Source organism: Oncorhynchus masou, chromosome 26 (assembly GCF_036934945.1).
Source record: "Oncorhynchus masou masou isolate Uvic2021 chromosome 26, UVic_Omas_1.1, whole genome shotgun sequence".
NCBI classification, from domain to species: Eukaryota; Metazoa; Chordata; class Actinopteri; order Salmoniformes; family Salmonidae; genus Oncorhynchus; species Oncorhynchus masou.
The window spans coordinates 10,735,085-10,750,490 of NC_088237.1; the positions used below are offsets into that span (position 1 = coordinate 10,735,085).

At 50.3% G+C, this 15,406-nt stretch overlaps 1 protein-coding gene across 4 annotated transcripts in view; it reads right to left on the bottom strand.

Moving 5' to 3' along the window:
- LOC135514781 (putative adenosylhomocysteinase 3) overlaps positions 1 to 15,406 on the bottom strand; it is a 54,839-nt gene that overhangs the window by 15,791 nt on the left and 23,642 nt on the right. For 2 of the 4 annotated variants that reach the window (XM_064938377.1, XM_064938379.1), the window contains exons 2-11: positions 9,324 to 9,432; positions 5,269 to 5,412; positions 4,238 to 4,338; positions 3,918 to 4,020; positions 3,724 to 3,818; positions 3,494 to 3,600; positions 3,142 to 3,258; positions 2,949 to 3,012; positions 1,947 to 2,035; positions 1,777 to 1,847 (exon numbers count right to left, since the gene is read on the bottom strand). In XM_064938377.1, the coding sequence (XP_064794449.1) occupies positions 1,777 to 1,847; positions 1,947 to 2,035; positions 2,949 to 3,012; positions 3,142 to 3,258; positions 3,494 to 3,600; positions 3,724 to 3,818; positions 3,918 to 4,020; positions 4,238 to 4,338; positions 5,269 to 5,412; positions 9,324 to 9,432 (1,000 nt within the window). Of the gene's footprint in view, positions 1 to 1,776; positions 1,848 to 1,946; positions 2,036 to 2,948; positions 3,013 to 3,141; positions 3,259 to 3,493; positions 3,601 to 3,723; positions 3,819 to 3,917; positions 4,021 to 4,237; positions 4,339 to 5,268; positions 5,413 to 9,323; positions 9,436 to 15,406 lie in introns of all 4 variants that reach the window. The other 2 variants (XM_064938376.1, XM_064938378.1) reach the window with 1 other exon arrangement.

The window sequence follows — 15,406 nt, forward strand, 5'->3', positions numbered from 1 at the left end:
TCTCCTGTACTAGATTTAAAAAATATTGTAAAAAAAAATAAAAGATGTAAAAAAGAAATCTACTCAAAATAGCCCCCCACGTCCACTCTCCACATAGACCTACTATATGAATTAGTGTCTAAATTGCATTGCACACCACTAAGTCTGAGTGTGTGTGTGTGTGTGCGCACGTGCGTGTCTTGTGTGCACACTCATGCACACTCGCGCGAGTGATTACGGCCACCTGTCCCTTTTCAATTCACGTGGATGAGGAACTGCAGCTTGTCAATAGGCTTCATGCTTAATTGACTAGGGAGGCATGCAGTTTGTCGCAATGAACTCTTCACTCAATCCGAATGTGGAAACGGACATGGCTGCCAGGTCGGAGTGATTGAGACGACTTCTGTAATGTCTCAAGTGGTCACCAACCTTGTGGTCACCAACCTTGTGGTCACCAACCTTGTGGTCACCAACCTTGTGGTCACCAACCTTGATCACTCGATCATCTGAGTCAAAATGCAAGCCAGTATTATTTAAAAAAAAAACACAAAAAAAAATACATTTTGAAGTCATATTTAAAAAAAAAAAATTAAGCCTACTCAACATTAACCAATTAAAAACATTTCTGTAGTAATGAGGTTTGTGGAGTAGGTTATAGGCCGAATACATCATCACTGCATATTGGCGATTCTTGAATGTCCCTGCCAATGCTGTTCTTCTCAGACCATTTTGAAATGATATTTACAAATTGTAGGTGCATGGTCACACCGGTAATACTACTTGTTAGGAACAGAACTGGACTGACGGCCTGCATCTGATGGTGAGTCTGAGGGGGGAGGGAGCAGTGGTGAGGCTGCCTCTCACCCAACTCACCGTCCCTCCTCTGAGAAAAGGGGACAGCTGAGGACGCAACTCAACGTCGCGCTGCATTACATCTGCCTCATGCACCAACTCATGTTGTTACTCCTATGACCAGAGAAAGTGAAATATTCCTCCATATTAAAAAAAAGACACGCCGCTAATAACAACAGCGCAAGCTTATTGGAACACTTTGCTACTCATTCATTAAAAGCTGCAGTGCTGGTTGCAGCGTGAGTGGAAGTAGGGAGAATGTTCAAAACTTTTAGAATCCATAAAATGGGCAAAGTGTTGACAGGGTTGAATAACAACTTAAAACATACAGCTCTCTGCTGTATTCATTGAGTCTCTCTCTAGTCATGGGTTTAGATGTTTAGAAAGGCTTCTTTTGGCTCCAGGAAACTGAGCAGACACGGTGATCTGAGCCATCTGATTGCACCTATAGGCTTTACCGCTTGCTAACTGATCTGCTCTCTGGGCCTTCTGGGTAGGCAGAGTTCTACTTTCAGACACATGAAATGGGAACAATTTTGCCTTCCCGGCACTAGGTCTGCTGAATCAAGTGCACCTGCCGCCAACAGCTCAAAGTGAATTATAGGAACGCAAGGAATTCTCATAGTTTTTTTTATTTTACAGAAATGTTTGATGACTAGGAATGCCTTGGAGATGGCGACGGACCGGTTGTTGACCACTGGTCAATACCCTACTACCTCGTCACCCTCTAGACTGCTGGGAGAGTGTGTGTGTGTGTGTGTGTGGTGTGTGAATAGAATGGTGCAGGCTGAATCAGTCAAGCGGGTAAAGCAGTAGGGAGAAGGTGGTTGTTGTTGCTATGCCCATGCTGGAAAGGATGGGGGCATAGTGGTTCTCAACCACAAATGTGATTTTACAACGTGGCCATCTAAGTGCTGACTGACGGGACAAGGGAGAGGTGTTCACCTGTGCAAGTGATGACAATGTCCACTTGTCTGATCACTTCATTCAGCTTCACCAGTCTGAAGCCATCCATGCTGAACAGGGACGGGAAACAAACGCGTTACTTCCTCGTTCACCCTGCTGACATTGGCCGATCAGCTCATGTGCCACAGGCTCTGATTGGCTGAACTTACCAGGCCTGCAAGGCACAGATGGGGTCGATCTCTGTGACGTACACGATGGAGCCCATGGCCTTGAGAGCAGCACAGCAGCCCTTCCCCACCTATGGATACACAAATAAAACACACACATGAGTATCAGACTGAGGGAGGCTCTACTATAGACAAGGATGGTAAACAGTTTCCTCTGGTGGTCCATTTTGATATAATAAGGAGTTCAGATCGCCGGCAGCATCCCATCCTGCATCCCACTGCCGGCTTCCCTCTGAAGCTAAGCAGGATTGGTCCTGGTCGGTCGCTGGATGGGAGACCAGATGCTGCTGGAAATGGAGTTAGCAGGCCAGTAGGATGCATTGGGGCCATTTCCCTGTGTAGGGACCAGTCGTCCGGATGAGCCGTTAAAACGGGCGTCCTGACTCTGTGGTCACTAAACATCCCACGGCATTTATCGTAAGACTAGGGGTGTTAACCCCGATGTCCTGGATAAAAATCTCAATCTGGCCCTCAGACCATCACGGCCACCTAATCATCCCCAGCTTCCGATTGGCTCATTCATCCCACCCCCTCCTCTCCCCTGTAACTATTCCCCAGGTGGTTGATGTAAACGAGAACGTGTTCTCAGTCAACTTACCTGGTTAAATAAGGGTTCAAAAATGAGAAGTGCACCATATACAGTAGGGCTGGGAAATTCCAGGCACCTCATGACACAACGTTATCGCGGTGCTTAGGTGCCGATCCTATACGTATTACGGTTTGATGTTCCAAACATATTGCTCACCAAATGTCTGCTGCAGAGAGACGAGAGAGCGTGAGAAAGCTAGTTTTGATCAGTCAGGGAAATAAAAGTGCTGAAAACACATTGGCTCCATTTAAAAAAGGAGACAAACAGCAGAGTTTTGGTGCAGGTGCAGCCAATGCTACCTATCGTAGCAAAAACATTATTGTATTATTTTAGCGATACTTGGGACTCCCCCCATCACTAATTCACAGTAGGTAAGTAGGTAAGACAAGACTTACCTCTCCATATCCACACACCACCACCTGCTTTCCCCCAAACATTACATCAGTGGTCCTCTTCAGACTGGAGGGAGAGCGAAGAAAACACAAAAATCACCAGCACTTAGCATGACAAACGTTTAAGTCGCCCACAAGAACAAAGTAATCTTCCGCCGTGTCTCTGCTTTGACCGGGCATGCCGGAGTTGTCCTACCCGTCCAGGATGGACTCCCTGCAGCAGTAGAGGTTGTCAAACTTCTGCTTGGTCACAGAGTCGTTGACATTCATGGCCGGGACACACAGCTTCCCCGCCTTGGACAGCTGGTACAGCCTACACAGAGAGCAGCAACAAGAGGGGAGCATCATTATAAAGCAGTAAAAACTGACATTACCCATTATGGCCACTAGATGGAGACATGTCCATAGAAGATAGACCACCCACTTCGAAAACAAACCCCTGACGGAAGGGGAAGCTTCCTGGCAAAAAAACAACACTTTTCCCCCCCTTCAGTCTAGACAATGAGTCAAGGTATAATGAAGTCGTGTGCGAGCAGTGATCCACCCACCGGTGAACTCCAGTGACGCTCTCCTCCACGATGCCTTTGATCTTCTTGAACATGTTGGGGTATTTCTTATAGATCCAGTGGGTCAGGTCTCCGCCGTCATCCAGGATCTGGAACAGGGGGGACACAACGCGTGTCTTTCTGACTGATCGGGATAAACGACGACGCCATTCACACCGCAACAAAAGTCTGCTACAGAGAGACGGCGTTTGACGGGGGGGACAGACACGTACCATGTTGGGCTGCCAGCCCTCCAGGTTGACGCAGCGGTCGATGCACCACCAGAAGTCATCCTCCGACTCGCCCTTCCACGCGAACACAGAGAACCCTGAGAGAGAGAGAGAGAGAGAGAGATGATGGGAGCTGAGAGAACCAGCGGTCGTGAAAGAGAAAGACGCTCAAATGAAGCGGCCCGGTTCACACTCACCTCCCTCGGCCAGAGCTGCCGCCACCTCGTTCTGAGTGGAGTAGATGTTACAGGCAGCCCACCTGCACTGAGCCCCCAGGGCAGTCAGTGTCTCCATCAACACCTGCGCGACACACACAGACCAGTTAGGATACAGACAACGGAGACGTTCGTGTTCAAAGCAAAGTCCTGCCGCTGAAAGAAGTGTACAGCTGGCTTAAGACAAGTAACATTCAGTATACCTGCGAGTCGTGCTTTTCTGAGCAGAAGCTGCAGACTCACAAGTGGACTGAGCGGTGGATGGTGGCGCGTGTGTGTGTGTGTGTGTGTGTGTAACTCACGGCTGTCTGAGCTGTGATGTGGGTGCAGCCCACTACTTTGGCTCCAGCCAGAGGCTTCTCTCCCTGGGCTCTCTTCCTCAGGGCCATGAGGGCTGGCATCTCTGTGAGGAGGAGACAGCGTGTGAGGAGGGTTATTTTGGACCCAACGTTACAACAACATTACTACGAAACCATTGGTCCCATTTCAAAACTTTAAAAAAAGATACATTCCTCTCTAATCTTTAAAATGTAAAAAAAAAAAACAACAACAAATGTAAATAAATGGTTAATCAAAGTTATCTGGCCAACGTGCTTTGGGAACACTCCCAGATGGTGGAATCTTTCCCTCTGGTTTCTGTTGCCCTGTCACCTAGACGTTCAGAGCTCGGGCAAAGTGTGATACGGCCTACCGAGCTAGGGCTGAGAGGTCAGCTGTATAGCGACTTATAAAAGTTGAAAGTGCTGTAGCCCGCAGTACAGACTGCGTTAGGGCTGTCTGGGGTCAGCTGTACAGACAGAGTCAGAGCAATGCAGCAGCCCCCCCCACCCCCCCCCTGCTGTTGATCTCACAGGCTGGGAACATACGGCCACTGAGTACACGGCCCTGGAGGAGGTGGGCCGTCAGCATGGCACACACACACATCCAACACAGACGCACAATCACACACGCTCTCACACCATCAGAGAATCACAGTCTCTCTCGCTCGGTCTCTCACACACACACCTCGTCCTTAGCCCACCTTGCCACACCTCGTCCCTAGCCCACCTTGCCGCACCTCGTCCCTAGCCCACCTTGCCGCACCTCGTCCCTAGCCCACCTTGCCGCACATCGTCCCTAGCCCACCTTGCCACACATCGTCCCTAGCCCACCTTGCCACACATCGTCCCTAGCCCACCTTGCCGCACATCGTCCCTAGCCCACCTTGCCACACATCGTCCCTAGCCCACCTTGCCACACATCATTCCTAGCCCACCTTGCCACACATCATCCCTAGCCCACCTTGCCACACATCATCCCTAGCCCACCTTACCACACATCATCCCTAGCCTACCTTGCTCAGCGATCTCGATCTCCCTGCGTCCGAAGTCGGCCTGCTTGATGTTCTTGATGCAGAAGTCTCCGTTGCCCTTGGAGTTCTTCTGCTGCTTGTCCCGAGGAGATGTCTCGTCATCAGAGCTGTCCGTGTACGACGCAGCTAAAAGAGAGAGGGGTCAGAAGAGAGGGGTCAGAGAAGAGGTCACGTTGTCAGAGCTGTCCGTGTACGACGCAGCTAAAAGAGAGAGGGGTCAGAGGAGAGGGGTCAGAGGAGATGTCTCGTCGTCAGAGCTGTCCGTGTACGACGCAGCTAAAAGAGAGAGGGGTCAGAGGAGAGGTCATGTCGTCAGAGCTGTCCGTGTACGACGCAGCTAAAAGAGAGAGGGGTCAGAGGAGAGGGGTCAGAGGAGATGTCTCGTCATCAGAGCTGTCCGTGTACGACGCAGCTAAAAGAGAGAGGGGTCAGAGGAGAGGGGTCAGAGCTAAAAGAGAGAGGGGTCAGAGATGTCACGTTGTCAGAGCTGTCCGTGTACGACGCAGCTAAAAGAGAGGGGTCAGAGGAGAGGGGTCAGAGGAGATGTCATGTCGTCAGAGCTGTCCGTGTACGACGCAGCTAAAAGAGAGGGGTCAGAGGAGAGTCATCAGGCTGTCCGTCAGCTAAAAGAGAGATGTCTCGTCGTCAGAGCTGTCCGTGTACGACGCAGCTAAAAGAGAGAGAAGAGGGGGTCAGAGGAGAGGTCACGTCGTGTCAGAGCTGTCCGTGTGTCCGTGTAAAACGAGCTAAAAGAGAGAGGGGTCAGAGGAGAGGTCAGCTAAAAGAAAAGAGAGGGGGTCAGAGGAGAGGGGTCAGAGGAGATGTCTCGTCGTCAGAGCTGTCCGTGTACGACGCAGCTAAAAGAGAGAGGGGTCAGAGGAGAGGTCACGTCGTCAGAGCTGTCCGTGTACAACGCAGATAAAAGAGAGAGGGGTCAGAGGAGAGGGGTCAGACAAGAGGTCACGTCGTCAGAGCTGTCCGTGTACGACGCAGCTAAAAGAGAGAGGGGTCAGAGGAGATGTCTCGTCATCAGAGCTGTCCGTGTACGACGCAGCTACAAGAGAGAGGGGTCAGAGGAGATGTCTCGTTGTCAGAGCTGTCCGTGTACGACGCAGCTAAAAGAGAGAGGGGTCAGAGAAGAAGGGTCAGAGAAGAGGGGTCAGAGAAGAGGGGTCAGAGGAGAGGTCACGTCGTCAGAGCTGTCCGTGTACGACGCAGCTAAAAGAGAGAGGGGTCAGAGGAGAGGGGTCAGACAAGAGGTCACGTCGTCAGAGCTGTCCGTGTACGACGCAGCTAAAAGAGAGAGGGGTCAGAGGAGATGTCTCGTCATCAGAGCTGTCCGTGTACGACGCAGCTAAAAGAGAGAGGGGTCAGAGGAGATGTCTCGTCGTCAGAGCTGTCCGTGTAGAGCTGTCCGTGTACGCAGCTAAAGAGTCTCGAGAGCTGTCCGTCAGAAAAGAGAGAGGGGTCAGAGGAGAGGTCACGTCGTCAGAGCTGTCCGTGTACGACGCAGCAGCTAAAGAGGAGAGGGGTCAGAGGAGAGGTCACGTCGTCAGAGCTGTCCGTGTACGACGCAGCTAAAAGAGAGAGGGGTCAGAGAAGAGGGGTCAGAGGAGAGGTCACGTCGTCAGAGCTGTCCGTGTACGACGCAGCTAAAAGAGAGAGGGGTCAGAGGAGAGGTCACGTCGTCAGAGCTGTCCGTGTACGACGCAGCTAAAAGAGAGAGGGGTCAGAGGAGAGGGGTCAGAGGAGATGTCTCATCGTCAGAGCTGTCTGTGTACGACGCAGCTAAAAGAGAGAGGGGTCAGAGTGGAGGGGTCAGAGAAGAGGGGTCAGAGAAGAGGGGTCAGAGAAGAGGGGTCACGTCGTCAGAGCTATCCGTGTACGACGCAGCTAAAAGAGAGAGGGGTGAGAGTGGAGGGGTCAGAGAAGAGGGGTCAGACAAGAGGTCACGTCGTCAGAGCTGTCCGTGTACGACGCAGCTAAAAGAGAGAGTGGGACAGAAGAGAAGGGGTCAGAGGAGAGGGCGCGACAACACGTCTACGCACAGTCAACAGCAGCACACGAGCTGCATGCACGCCCACACACTCACCACGTCCTCGGGATATAGACGTTAAACTAACAACACACGTAACACGACCAGACACGAGACCACAATCTACTCTGACGTCCAAAACAACTGCATAGCTTATGAGCTACATCTGGGGACTGAGCCCCAGGGCAGAATACACCTGCACAGCATGGCCGTCTACATGCTCGGTACGGTTTGATCCTAGCAGAACTTGGCTAGGTGAAGTGAACATCTGTGCCTCGCATGCTCCCTTAAAAAGACCTAGTCTTGAAAAACAAGAAATATAGCGGCAATGGTACTGTTTGTCCATCTTGAGACGCCGTAGCCAATGTACACTTCCTCAAAATAGTCGGAATTAGTCTGAGATGATTCAAGAAATTGGTCATTCATTTTGACGGTTTTTGCCGGGGAGATCTTAGTCACGCAATTTGACATGAACTTTTGGTTAGATGCAGTATTTCTCAAGTGCAAAAATGTGCATGAAAACGAGTCGTATCTCGTCGAATGACCGCAAACACTTAATTGAAGAATCCCTACGGTTGAGCAATCACAGACGAAGGGCCGTAGACGTCGGCTACCGGACGCCAGCGTGGCTCGAGAAAAAAAATGTGCGTACAAACAACCGGGAAAAAAAACAATGCTGAAGACCAATACAAAACAAAATATCATAATATATCTACGAACTGTTTCGGATGGGAAGCATGCGGACGCCTTCAGCCGAATCACAGCTCTCTCACCGTGTGCGTGCGTTCAAGCCCCCGGGCTGGGACAATAAGGCTGGGACAGAGAGCACGTGAGAGAGAAAGAGAGGAATGAGAGAGAAGGGTCAGCGAGGACAGTCGGGACTCTGGCTCTGTTCACTCTTGCTTTCTGTGGGAATAATTACAGCGACCACAGAGTTGAGGATTACAGTACAGGGCATCAGGAAAGAGGGAGAGCGGAAGAGAGAAAGAGTAAGGGGTGAGGTGTGGGGGGTGGGACAGAATACAATGAGGTACAGCGAGAGGACAAAGAAGAAAGGAGGGAGAGAGGACTTTTGAGGAAGCGGAGTGTCTGTGCATGCCATTGAAAAAGATGAGGGACAGCCAGGTAGGCTGAGAGTGACAGAAGTGGCAGAGGCCACAGTCACACCAGGGACGTGGCATTTCACACTTCTCTCCTGAGAAGAGACAAACGTGTCTCCCTACCAGATTAACTCTGGTTGTAAAAGAAAGGGTCACCCCCTTTCTATGACACGCAGGACTGACAGGCCCCTCCTCGTTCTACTACAGAGCCATTCCCAACGCGTCAGTGGAAATGTCGCCTCTCCTCTCCCTTTCTCCCTCCCTCTTCCTTTTTTTTCTCCCTCTCTCTTGAAAAGGGGCCTCCAGGAGCCCTGGGAACAACCATGAGTAGGACAACCAGGTGACCATGACTACTTGTATCGTGGGAACATTGTCTCTCCTCTTGCTTTCTCTCACCCTTTGACTTTCTCTCTCCCCCCTGTCTTTTATGGACCCCCAACCTTACTTATTATTATTTATTTTGAACAGCTTACACTGGCCTGCCTGCCCGGAAAAAAATACAGAGCTCAAATTTTCACAAGGACATTGGTGTGTGTGTGTGTGTGTGTCTGCAAGTTATTATTCACTGGAACACAGCGTTGGAAACTAGAGAGAACACTAGCAGCTCTCTGCGGCCTGTATCGTCTCCTCTTAACCCAGTTATACGTTACGGAGAACAGTCCTGCTCCCTACCTGTCTGGTACGGGGAACAGTCCTGCTCCCTACCTGTCTGGTACGGGGAACAGTCCTGCTCCCTACCTGTCTGGTACGGAGAACAGTCCTGCTCCCTACCTGTCTGGGAATAGACTGGATACTGGACCTGGACCTGGACTGATTCCAGTTAGGCACAGGGGGTGTGGGGGCTTATGAGTGTGTCAGATGTGAGTGCGCATGCCAGGTGTGTGTGTGTATATTCTCGGTACCTGAGCCGTAGCTGTCTGTGGAGGACTGGGAGATGGATCGGGACAGAGAGCGGCGGCCGATTTTGGTGGGACGTTTGTTGAACTCTTGTTTCTGGTCCGCAAACTGGATCTGCTGACAGAGATGGGAGGAATGAGACCACAACGCCCACACAGGCACCAACGTTCCAACCTCCAACACCCAGTCCAAAACAAAAAAAGCTCCTTCTCCCGATAAGACGTTTCCCTTTGTTGGCCCTCTGTGTATCCTGAAGGAAGTATCAGATGGGTATAGCCTAAGCAATGAGATAACCGTAGCACTCAAGGCCTTGTAGCGTTTCCACCATTTATCCACATCAGGTTCTTGTAAGATCTATAAGGGGCTTGGGGGCATCAAGTGTCCACGGGTCAGGGGTTGATTGATTGATTGATTGATTCATCCCTAAGGTCTGATTTGAGCCGAGTCAGCTCACCACGAGACTCTATTCACAGTGAACAACCACTGGTTTAAAAAAAAAAACGCAATTTATCGCATTATGTAAGACCTACATGACCAGAGCCAGGGAGGCGGCTTTGGTTAGGATGGAATACGCTGCTGGTAATATTGACGGATTACTTACTGGTGCCATATAACAGGCAACGAGGACACAACTTAAATGGGAGAGAAACATTTTTGAATAAAATGTGACCGTGATTTTAAAAAATTTAAAAAATAACATCCCGTTTTAAGTATGAATCTCGTAGAGCGGTAGAGTGGTATTGTTTATTAAAACGCTCTACAAATCTGTTCAAATCACTACAAATATGAGACCGGGAGACTTCACAGATAAAAATAGTATTTTTGCAGCACCAAAATAATAGAAAACCTTAACTACATTAACAGAGACATTAGTCTTTAACCCTATCCGGTTTTCCAACCACCTGGACTACACTACAATGCGTGCAAACATTCAAGCTTCTCATTCGGAGAGCAAAAACAAAGCGTAAACAGTCGAACGTGTGTGTGCGCGCGCAAAAACGCTGACACAGGACACAGTCACTCTGAAATAAGCCCCCTCCCTGAGTGTCTGTTCACCTCTCCATACAGGAACTACGCCGTGACCACTGAAAGAGAGAGGGAGTGACTCATGGTTGTGCAATCTGAATGTGACACCACCAACCAGACAGATTGATTCTGAGTCACGAGGCAGACAAAGGTCTTGCATACACCCCCCCCCAAGAGTATCCACTTGGTTCCCTCGTCATGGCTTCCTTCCCCTTCGCTCAGAGAGAGAGAAGCATGATGGCTGGTGGTAATGCTTTCTGATTGGATCCACATTAGCTGTTGCAGAAGCAACCATGCAGGGTACTGACCAGATGTATATACACAGTCCTCAAACATCTGTGTCTCTCCTTCTCCCTTACACACCCACAATACAGTGCTCGGACACAAGTCTGCGTCTGCCAACCAAATACATGCAAATCAAGTGGGAAAAGTCACCAGGCAATGAGGCCCAAGACAATGAGATCCACAAACGCCTGTACACACACGTAGATTGAATTTCATTCATCTTCTACCGAAGCCTGTCAAGTCCCAACCTAATCCCATCTTACCTTTCTCCTACTGGGTTCACCTCCAGTGTCTTCATCCTCCTCCTCCTCCCATCTTACCTTTCTCCTACTGGGTTCACCTCCAGTGTCTTCATCCTCCTCCTCCTCCCATCTTACCTTTCTCCTACTGGGTTCACCTCCAGTGTCTTCATCCTCCTCCTCCTCCCATCTTACCTTTCTCCTACTGGGTTCACCTCCAGTGTCTTCATCCTCCTCCTCCTCCCATCTTACCTTTCTCCTACTGGGTTCACCTCCAGTGTCTTCATCCTCCTCCTCCTCCCATCTTACCTTTCTCCTACTGGGTTCACCTCCAGTGTCTTCATCCTCCTCCTCCCTCCTCCCATCTTACCTTTCTCCTACTGGGTTCACCTCCAGTGTCTTCATCCTCCTCCTCCTCCCATCTTACCTTTCTCCTACTGGGTTCACCTCCAGTCTTCATCCTCCTCCTCCTCCCATCTTACCTTTCTCCTACTGGGTTCACCTCCAGTGAAATCATCCTCCTCCTCCTCCCATCTTACCTTTCTCCTACTGGGTTCTCCAGTCTTCATCCTCCTCCTCCTCCCATCTTACCTTTCTCCTACTGGGTTCACCTCCAGTGTCTTCATCCTCCTCCTCCTCCCATCTTACCTTTCTCCTACTGGGTTCACCTCCAGTGTCTTCATCCTCCTCCTCCTCCCATCTTACCTTTCTCCTACTGGGTTCACCTCCAGTGTCTTCATCCTCCTCCTCCTCCCATCTTACCTTTCTCCTACTGGGTTCACCTCCAGTGTCTTCATCCTCCTCCTCCTCCCATCCCTTTCTCCTATCACCTCCAGTGTCTTCACCTTTCTCTTACCTTTCTCCTACTGGGTTCACCTCCAGTGTCTTCATCCTCCTCCTCCTCCCATCTTACCTTTCTCCTACTGGGTTCACCTCCAGTGTCTTCATCCTCCTCCTCCTCCTCCCATCTTACCTTTCTCCTACTGGGTTCACCTCCAGTGTCTTCATCCTCCTCCTCCTCCCATCTTACCTTTCTCCTACTGGGTTCACCTCCAGTGTCTTCATCCTCCTCCTCCTCCCATCTTACCTTTCTCCTACTGGGTTCACCTCCAGTGTCATCATCCTCCTCCTCCTCCCATCTTACCTTTCTCCTACTGGGTTCACCTCCAGTGTCTTCATCCTCCTCCTCCTCCCATCTTACCTTTCTCCTATCTCCAGTGTCTTCATCCTCCTCCTCCTCCCATCTTACCTTTCTCCTACTGGGTTCACCTCCAGTGTCTTCATCCTCCTCCTCCTCCCATCTTACCTTTCTCCTACTGGGTTCACCTCCAGTGTCTTCATCCTCCTCCTCCTCCCATCTTACCTTTCTCCTACTGGGTTCACCTCCAGTGTCTTCATCCTCCTCCTCCTCCCATCTTACCTTTCTCCTACTGGGTTCACCTCCAGTGTCTTCATCCTCCTCCTCCTCCCATCTTACCTTTCTCCTACTGGGTTCACCTCCAGTGTCTTCATCCTCCTCCTCCTCCCATCTTACCTTTCTCCTACTGGGTTCACCTCCAGTGTCTTCATCCTCCTCCTCCTCCCATCTTACCTTTCTCCTACTGGGTTCACCTCCAGTGTCTTCATCCTCCTCCTCATCCCATCTTACCTTTCTCCTACTGGGTTCACCTCCAGTGTCTTCATCCTCCTCCTCATCCCATCTTACCTTTCTCCTACTGGGTTCACCTCCAGTGTCTTCATCCTTCTTCTTTGACAACATGACTCAGTGGACTGTTGTGAGGCGAGAAACTGTGTTTGGACTAGAGGGGGGTGGGCCTGGAAAACTAGCAGTTGTGGGTATGGTCCATTTATACCCTCTCTTTACCAGGCAGCTTTACCCCCCGATCCAGCCCCAACTGGTCCGGACTGTCACCCATGTGCTGTGCCTCAGAAACAATGCAGAATTGTTCCCCACTTTTGTTTTTCCCTCTCCCTCTCTCTCTCTCTCTCTCTCGCTCTCTCGCTCTCTACTTGTTTAATTGTTAATTGTTCACAGGCTGGATTGGATTGGGGATTCTTTATCACGGCCAACAACTCTGTGACCCTGAATGGCTCTTGGCTGAGGGACTATTGAGGTCACCCACAGTAGACCGGTGGACCCAGGGAGAAATGGTAGGAAGGAGGATTGCAGGCGGTGTTACTTCAGAATCAGAGGGATCAAGACAGTGGGTTCTGCCAAGGAGAGACCCTGGGCTGCCACCACTGGGACAGACAATAGAGACTTTGTGTAAGTGATTAGGCCCATTTTGTTTGCGTGAGACCAAGGCTGTTGAACTAGAAAATATTGTAGACTCGAAGAAATATAGACGTACAGGATCTCTATGGTGGCAGTTTTACAACAACCAGTTTTACAACAAGAGATCACATAACATCAAAGGTTTGGCTTCATTTCTTACCAAAGATTTTCATCTGTCACATGTTTTAATCAAAGTTCAAACCAAAAAGGTCAATGAGGGGCATCAGGAAACTGATTTCAAACTTGGCCATCCGACTTGGTCCTTATGCCAGATCGTCATGCTAGTGTGTGACGGAAACGGACTGCTTGGACATGTGCCTCCTGACCTTATGAGTGTCCGGAGCAAACTTCTCTGCGACAGCCGACACACACACACACACACACACACACGCCATCTGGGTCTAAGAGGTTTCATAGGGCAGGAGGAGAGGCTTTAGACCTGGGCAAACAGACACAGTGGCTGACTGATGACACATTCCAGGAGTGCTAACTGTGTTGGTTATTAATAGGAGATAAGAGTGCCAAGAACGAAGAACGCGGCAATTGATCATTTCCATTTCGTAATATGACACTAGACTAGGTCAGCACCGGAATAAAGGAGGGAGGCTGACATGCATGATCACTGTTCGTACAGTCAATGAACCCATGAGCAACCACAGGATCATGAATGAGCTCCATTCAGAATGCTGACATCCATCCACCTCTACATTGAGGAGACTGTTGTTATTGCGGAGAATGTGAATGTTCCGCGACTCAAATCAACTCGTTTCCTCATATGACCATATATGTCGCTCTAAAAGCCTATTTGCGCTTGATCCGAAAATTTGGTTGGCGGCTTCGTACGGGGGGGGGGCTGTGATTGCGGAGCCTCCGGATGCATGCAGAGGCCAAATCAATCTCCGCACCGCGTCGCCGCACACCTCTCAAATGTTGTAACGGCGCGGAGGGCTTCGTATAGCTCCGCATTGACATGATTGGTTGATGGGGGTGGGGGGGGTACGCCCTGTGTGAACACAAACTCACTTCCTTGACAACTACCTCCACAGTAGCTCTGCTCGGCTCAGCTAATCACAAGAAGTATGAAAGCCCTGACGTCTGCGGAGGCTGCGTCACAGTAAATGTTGCCACTTCAGATGAATGCTTGACCACGCAGAGCCATTAAAAGGCAGGCCTGCGTGCACAGTGCTCACAGCTGCATGCATAGCATTAGCTAACATGTGAGTGAGAGATGAAGGTTATGCAACAAAGACAGAGGAGGGAGGGGGAGGACCACAGACTGCTAGCAGGGTACAGAGTAAACTGCCTGCCCTATAGCAGCATTCTGGCCCTGCACTAGGATTACCTAACCCGGTTAAACCAGACAGAACGCTGTACCACCGTTGTAGTGAACAGGAGAACGCGGGGGAAACAGCTTGGATTATCAGCAGAGCGTGATGAATGAACAACCGTTCTAGAAAACTGGTTAGCCTCCATTTCCTGTGGAACAGTGACACACACGGATCACAGAGCAGAGGAGGAGCTGTTCAAACAGATGACAGGAAACTATTATTGACTGTAGCGAGGAAGACCATTCATCTTGATCACTGACAAAGAGGGCAACCGTGTGGATCTCTCTCCAATGCCTCATAGCCAGGCCTAATTGTCCATATTAGTGCATGAAACAGACACATCGGATGAATCCTTTTCTATACCACCACTAATGACGGAAGTAGGATTGGGCTGGACCAATCCCGCATCCAGGATGAGACAGGGCAGAGATCACAGCCTTGTGGCGCACCACCAATGCCGCATAGTAGTGAATACTAGCCTTCTCTGTCCCTGCATCCTACTGCAGTCGGCATTAAAGGCATTAACCTCGCAGCACTGCACAGCACCGCAGCCACATAATACATACATTATGCATGTTCAGTGATTGCGAGGCTAATGAGATGTAAATAATAGATGCTAACCCAACACACTGTCACCTCTCAATGGAGCTGAGCATGGCTAGTTGACTGTAGCCTAGAGAGGAACCAGGTCGAGGTTGGCCAGCCAGCCAGGCAGAATCACAGGCACAAACATGGCCCAAACGACCATCCCGTGCCACATTTACAGTGTCTGGGGAGACAGGTGCCCCCTCAGCCCAGACTGCAGTGTATCTGCAGTGTATCAGCAGTGGCAAGGTCGCGTCACCAGGTGGCAGTGTATTCGCTTGGCAAGGGGGGCTTTTGGCAGTTGTGCAACATGCCTGACTGGCCAAGACCACCAAAGGTGAGCTCTCATT